At 41.3% G+C, this 6,238-nt stretch overlaps 1 protein-coding gene across 2 annotated transcripts; it reads left to right on the top strand.

Annotated features, from left to right (window-relative positions):
* The first annotated feature begins 293 nt into the window (after positions 1–293).
* LOC149836201 (actin) lies at positions 294–4,992 on the top strand. Of its 2 annotated transcripts, none has more exons than XM_090009055.1 (5): positions 294–430; positions 2,568–2,641; positions 2,746–3,139; positions 3,620–4,233; positions 4,573–4,992. In XM_090009055.1, exons 2-5 carry the CDS (start codon positions 2,582–2,584, stop codon positions 4,636–4,638), a joined length of 1,134 nt encoding a protein of 377 aa, XP_089865181.1. In that variant the 5' UTR covers positions 294–430; positions 2,568–2,581; the 3' UTR covers positions 4,639–4,992. The 2 variants fall into 2 exon arrangements, with proteins under 2 accessions (XP_089865181.1, XP_089865180.1); XM_090009054.1 differs by having other exon boundaries at positions 296–413.
* The last annotated feature ends 1,246 nt before the right edge of the window (positions 4,993–6,238 follow it).

Genomic DNA, 6,238 nt, shown 5'->3' with positions numbered 1-6,238 from the left:
AAGCTCCTAATAACCATGGTCCAGCCAGCCCTATTAGTTGGGTTGAGTGCCTTCGTACCGATGAATCCGATTCTATTACGAACCGGAATGGCCGGTCCGCGACGGGAAGTTAACGGCGTAAGTGACGGGGAAGAGTAACGCCGTTAGCCAACTCCTCTAACAAGCTGGCCGCTGGCCCACCTTTGTGCTAACCTTTCCGTGGCAGGGAATCAAAGGAAATGATTCCCCCCCGAGCCTTCGGTCGAATCTCGGCTCCTCATTTCATTTAGCATGCATTTCATCCTCATCTCGTAACCCAACCCTTTAAAAGCCGGATCCCCTTCAACCCTTCCCTTTTTGTTCCCTTTCCTTCCTTCTTTTTCCCTTCCCTTCGCTTCCCAACGGAGATACAGGAAGAAGAAGAAGAAGAAGAGGTCTACCTGCAACACCTGTATCTCTCTATTTCTCTCACTCTTGATTTCTTGTGTTATTTTGATCGATTCGGTATCGGGTTCGTTTTCGTTTGAGATCTGGTTTTTGCTTCATTTGATGCGTCGTAGTATCGCCCGATCGTGTATTGATTAGCCCCTGTAGGGTTTTTGGTTCCAGATCTGGAGTTTCTGATCTACGTTTGCTCCGATCTTTGAGTTCTTATGCCTTTCTTGATGAAGATTTGTGGATTTTTGTGGTCGATCGTTTTGATAATCTGTATTTGACGGTATCGGGATTGAATCGCTTGGTATTTGTGTATGCTTTGAAACTCTTTGCATGTTTTACCGATCTTTTCTGATTTCTGGTAGATCGGTGGAGGTATAGGTTTTTGTGTTTGCCTATTTATTATGCTTGTTGTTGATCGTTTTATTCTGTGTGTAAAGAGTTGAGTTTTCCATGGACTTGATGTTTTAGATCTAGGGGAGGGTTTATATCTTAATTTTGATTTAGTGAAGCAATCGTGTGTATGCGTATGAGATTTTAATCTAACGTTTCATCATCGTGTATTTTTCTTTTGGTACTTCGTTAGTGCTCGGATATGAGTTCTAATTTTGGTCTCTGTGATGCGATTGTTTTATCCATGACTTCTTTTTTTGGAATTTTCCGTGATGAACAAATAAGTTTGGATATTGCGTTGTAATCCAAAATGTAACACCCTATCCTGCTTTTCTGGATAATGGGGTGCATCCTCGCACACTTTTAGTGACGTGATTTTTTGGGGATTTTGTTTTGGTGATATGTATATCTCTTAAGATGTTTTTTTTTTCATTCGGAAAAAGAAAAACAAAAGTTAGAAGAAAAACTAAATGATAAAAACTGGGTGAAAACTTATTCTTGTAATATATGAATCAAGGAACATTCTGTTTAGCAATTTCCGATTTCCTCGTGATTTTCCTGTATTGACGTCCTGTGGAGTTGAAGAAAATTCACATGTTTACAATGTGAGGTTTACTACATATTAAGTTCTAATTTGATTATCTTGTATTTTATCATACATATTGAGATGAGAAGTCATTGTTGCCCTGTTTGCATGATGTTTATGTGGTGCAAACTAGATGGAAGTCGACATTTTGTTTTAATATCATGATATGGATTTACACGTATGAGTACGGACCCAGCCCTTTGACATAGGATGGGTTCCATCCTACATTCAATCCTGGCCATCCAATCACCGGCTAGGAGTGGTTCCACATTTTCACCTGGATGTGGACTAATCCTAGCCATCTAGATGCTTCAGATGGAAGGTTAAGATCGTATGTCAAAGGACTGGATCCATTTTTTACACGTTTTGGGTTGTTGACATGATTTTTTTTTTAATTCCTTTTAGCTTTGTAGCTTCAAGTAAATTGGAATTTTGAACTTGGAATGGTATGAGAACACGTATATCCAGAGTCTGAGGATTGATAGCTGCTTTTCCCATAACTATCTTGATAAAGTGATAATTTTGATAATTTTCGGTTTACAATTTAACATTTTTGTGATGTATACCAAATTGTCTGCTGCTTGAGACGAGTGATTATCGCAACCATTATCAGCAAAATTTTGGCTTGTGATGGTCATAGAAAATGTATAAGTGAGATTGCTCTGTTGACAACTCTTTATAGTCTAAATATGTTGTTGTTGTGTTGTATCATCTGCCTTGTGGTTTCAGAGTGATCAAGAGTTGCGAGAGCATGCTCCTTTACTACACAGAAAAGACTGTTTGTGTGTGTGGGCGGATTGTTGTGCTATTTTTGATAGTATCATAGTACATTTTTAAGGTAATTCAGGTACATGTGTTTATTTTGGAAGATTTTCTTAAATCCTCTTTACAACTAATTTTGTGGTTAATATTTTTCCTCGAAAACTTATTAAATGTTTTAACCGTTTAGTTTCCTTCTGACAAGCAGTAATGGTCTTCCCATTATTGAAGAATATGGTCCTGAATTAAGTTTGTTGTGTCTTTTGATTTTAAGGTTTAAAAGTGATTATATAATATAATATTATTCTTGAACTTTTGGTTAAGAATATAATTCATCTGTTGGCCTTTAGCTTATTGTGATCTGAAGCTTTTTGCACAATTCCATCAGCAATAATCTGACTGCTTTTCAATGCAGGTTTGATATAGAAAATGGCTGACAACGAAGACATTCAGCCCCTTGTTTGTGATAATGGAACTGGAATGGTGAAGGTACGTATGGAGTATGCATGACCTATTTATACCCTTTTGTCTCAAATTATATTACTGGCATTGATTGTTTCCTACTGTTGCATTATCTCTGCATCGTTGAACAGGCTGGGTTCGCTGGCGATGACGCTCCAAGGGCAGTCTTCCCAAGTATTGTTGGCCGACCTCGACATACAGGTGTTATGGTTGGGATGGGGCAGAAGGATGCATATGTTGGTGATGAAGCCCAGTCTAAAAGAGGTATCCTCACATTAAAGTACCCAATTGAACATGGGATTGTCAGCAACTGGGATGACATGGAGAAGATCTGGCATCATACCTTCTACAATGAGCTCCGCGTTGCCCCAGAGGAGCACCCTGTTCTTCTCACTGAAGCCCCACTCAACCCCAAAGCCAACAGGGAGAAGATGACACAGATCATGTTTGAAACCTTCAATGTTCCTGCCATGTATGTTGCCATTCAAGCCGTCCTCTCTCTTTATGCCAGTGGCCGTACCACAGGTGAGGAGAAGTATTTGATTCATGTAGACTAGTCGATGTACACATGCACATACACTCACAAGGCACACAGACAGAAGAGGTAGTCTAATTATTTAAACCATGTAAGCGTGCAACCATTGTTTGATTCATACAGACTAGTGGATGTGTGTGCACACATGCAGATGCATTAGCATACACATCTTAGAAGAGAAGATAATTATGTGATTCATGTACGCTACTTAATGTCATACACACATATGTGCTAGGGTATGCAGAGAGAGAGAGAGAGAGAGAGAGAGAGAGAGAGAGAGAGAGAGAGAAAGAGAGAGAGAGAGAGAGAGAGAGAGAGAGAGAGAGAGAGAGAGAGAGAGAGAGAGATTTGTGCTATTCAATACTTCTCAATATCTATTTTGAAGCTTTTGTTGCATGGATTGCTCATTGTTTGAGATGTGCGTATGATTAGGTCCTCGCTTTTTTATTTGCTGTGTTCTTTGCTTTCAGGTATTGTGTTGGACTCTGGTGATGGTGTCAGCCACACGGTGCCTATTTACGAAGGTTATGCTCTCCCTCATGCCATCCTCAGGCTTGACCTTGCTGGTAGGGATCTGACAGATGCCCTCATGAAGATTCTGACTGAGAGAGGGTACTCCTTCACAACAACTGCTGAACGGGAAATTGTCCGTGATGTGAAGGAAAAGCTTGCTTATGTTGCCCTTGATTATGAACAAGAGCTTGAGACTGCTAAGAGCAGTTCTTCCATTGAGAAGAGCTATGAGCTGCCTGATGGACAGGTCATCACCATTGGAGCTGAGCGTTTCCGCTGTCCAGAGGTGCTGTTCCAGCCTTCTCTCATTGGTATGGAAGCTGCTGGTATCCACGAGACGACATACAACTCGATCATGAAGTGTGATGTTGATATCAGAAAGGACCTCTATGGGAACATTGTTCTCAGTGGTGGATCAACCATGTTCCCTGGCATTGCTGACCGTATGAGCAAGGAGATCACTGCCCTTGCTCCCAGCAGCATGAAGATCAAGGTGGTGGCGCCGCCTGAGAGGAAATACAGTGTCTGGATTGGAGGTTCAATCTTGGCATCGCTGAGCACATTCCAACAGGTAGGTACTGTCTTTGTTCTTCTGGTTAAGCATATAGGGATACCACAGTTTTCCTTTATTTTTGAAAGCCCCTTTTCCTGAATATTTGCTTTCTCATTTTGGCATCGAGTAATCTTTGTGCTTGTCTCATGGGAGTTTCACATAATGGATGTACTGTATCGTTACTTCATGCTGTTCAAAATTTCTTTCCAAGCCATGTTGATGTTGCCCATTAGCACGCCTCAAATTAAATTGAAGCCTGTGATGCTGAACTGCGTTATGGGTTTCCTTTCCCCATCTTTATAAGTGGGTGGTACAAATTGAGAGAAGAATGACGGGTTTGTGTTTGTGATTGAGCAGATGTGGATAGCAAAGGCAGAGTACGACGAGTCTGGCCCATCCATCGTCCACCGGAAGTGCTTCTAGATGTGGTTTCCTGCATTTTTTTGGTTGCCGTAGCGTTTATCTTTTGCTTCAGTCAGATTGCTTGGTTGCGAAATTGTCTTCAATTATTATATTCCCTTTCGTGATCTCTCTTTTCCCTTCTATGTGTTTATGTAATAGCGGGAACGTGTACCTAAGTTCAGGTGGGATTGCATATCTCTTGCATAGTTTTATTCAGTCTGCGAGTGGAGAATGTGGTTTGCATAACTACTTAGCTTTTCTCTTTTAGTTCTGTTCAACCAGTAGCAATGTAGTTGAACGCTTAGTCTTCTTTTCCATTTGTATTATTTTCTCATGTTCTCTCATGAATGACTTTTTTTACCTGCCTCGTTGAAAGGGATCTTCCTCTTTATTGTCCATCGAGGCGCAGTGAAGGCAAAGAGCGAGAAATGGTAGTGGGGTTGTCTGGGCCAGGCTTTTGATCCCTATGTTTATTGTCGTTGTTAATGCAATAATTCTTTTCGAATGTTTGGTGCTTTCCTGGCATTTCACGTGGTCAGGCCATTGAGGTATGAGCCAGAAAAAGCTGCTGCTTTGGCTTTTGTTATGCTTTATATTAGCACTCGTGTTCTTGCACCTTTACGGTTTCCACTTTTCCTGGCAAGTTCAAATTTGTGAATTGGCAACGAGTGGTTTCCCTTTCTGGTTGAGTAGCAAATTGCCAAAACTGGTGTCCATCACCGTCTCACCGGAATCTCTGGTGGGCTTGTGGCCCAGTGTGGTTGGAAGTGGGTTTTCAAGCTTAAAGCGGTGGGTCATACGTATGGGGCTGTACTTAATGCAGGCCACTTGATTTCTGTAGAGTCTGAATTTTGCATGATACGGAGAGATGGTGTCAGGAATCTCGGGTCAGTTGAGATTTCAAGCTGCTTCAGAATATTTGGTTGATCGGATTGTATTGTTCCAAGCGATAATTGCTGTCAAGTGTTGCAATAGCAGTAGTGTTCTTTTGGCTGCATTGGCTCAGGGTCAAAGGCTACTTTTCACCATGGCTGTTTTCAGTTGTTGAAGTGGTATTTCTATGATGGTAGCTTTGGATTATGATTCTCTCCCCCTTTTTTTTTTTTGTAAAGGCAAGCTGGGGTTAGTCACTCCCACCAGTAATTATTCAACATTACCACTGCGGTTTGAACCTGCAACGGCTCACAAGGAGACGTGCACTGACAGCTCCTACCAAAGTAGCCTCGGATTCTTTCGTGAGAAAGGTCATGGATTTCTAAAAGCTTCTGTTATGTGAGGAGCCATGAATGGATTCACATGAAAAAAGAAAGGTGGTGGGAATAACTGGGGCATTGTTCCATCATATGGCACATTTCTACCATAATGCTTCGATGTTTGTCGTCCATGGTTTGAAAAGGGGATGCCCCAGCTAGGCAATTTCTCATGAAAACTGCAGGAAACAAATGAGCCTTCAGTCCTCTTGCTGGGCAAGTTTGCTGTTTGGGGGCAAAGGTCGGGCCTGGTGATGTCAATGAGTCAGATTTTATCCATTATCCGATCAATTCCATTTAGTAGGATTTGGTAAGCCCAAACCATATTCGATTATAATTAATTGCATGCGGATATGGTTTTGATTTTTTGT

This window comes from Nuphar pumila, chromosome 6 (genome assembly GCF_984573655.1).
Source record: "Nuphar pumila chromosome 6, dmNupPumi1.hap1.1, whole genome shotgun sequence".
In the NCBI taxonomy this organism is placed as follows: Eukaryota; Viridiplantae; Streptophyta; class Magnoliopsida; order Nymphaeales; family Nymphaeaceae; genus Nuphar; species Nuphar pumila.
This window is presented reverse-complemented; position numbering and strand designations above follow the sequence as displayed.

What these genes read in the sequence shown, in the direction of transcription:
- LOC149836201 (XM_090009055.1), top strand. Translation starts at nt 2,582, where the DNA reads ATGGCTGACAACGAAGACATTCAGCCCCTTGTTTGTGATAATGGAACT. An exon ending in ATGGAACTGGAATGGTGAAG is followed by an intron (nt 2,642 to 2,745) that starts GTACGTATGGAG and finishes ATCGTTGAACAG; the next exon opens with GCTGGGTTCGCTGGCGATGA. An exon ending in CGCTGAGCACATTCCAACAG is followed by an intron (nt 4,234 to 4,572) that starts GTAGGTACTGTC and finishes GTGATTGAGCAG; the next exon opens with ATGTGGATAGCAAAGGCAGA.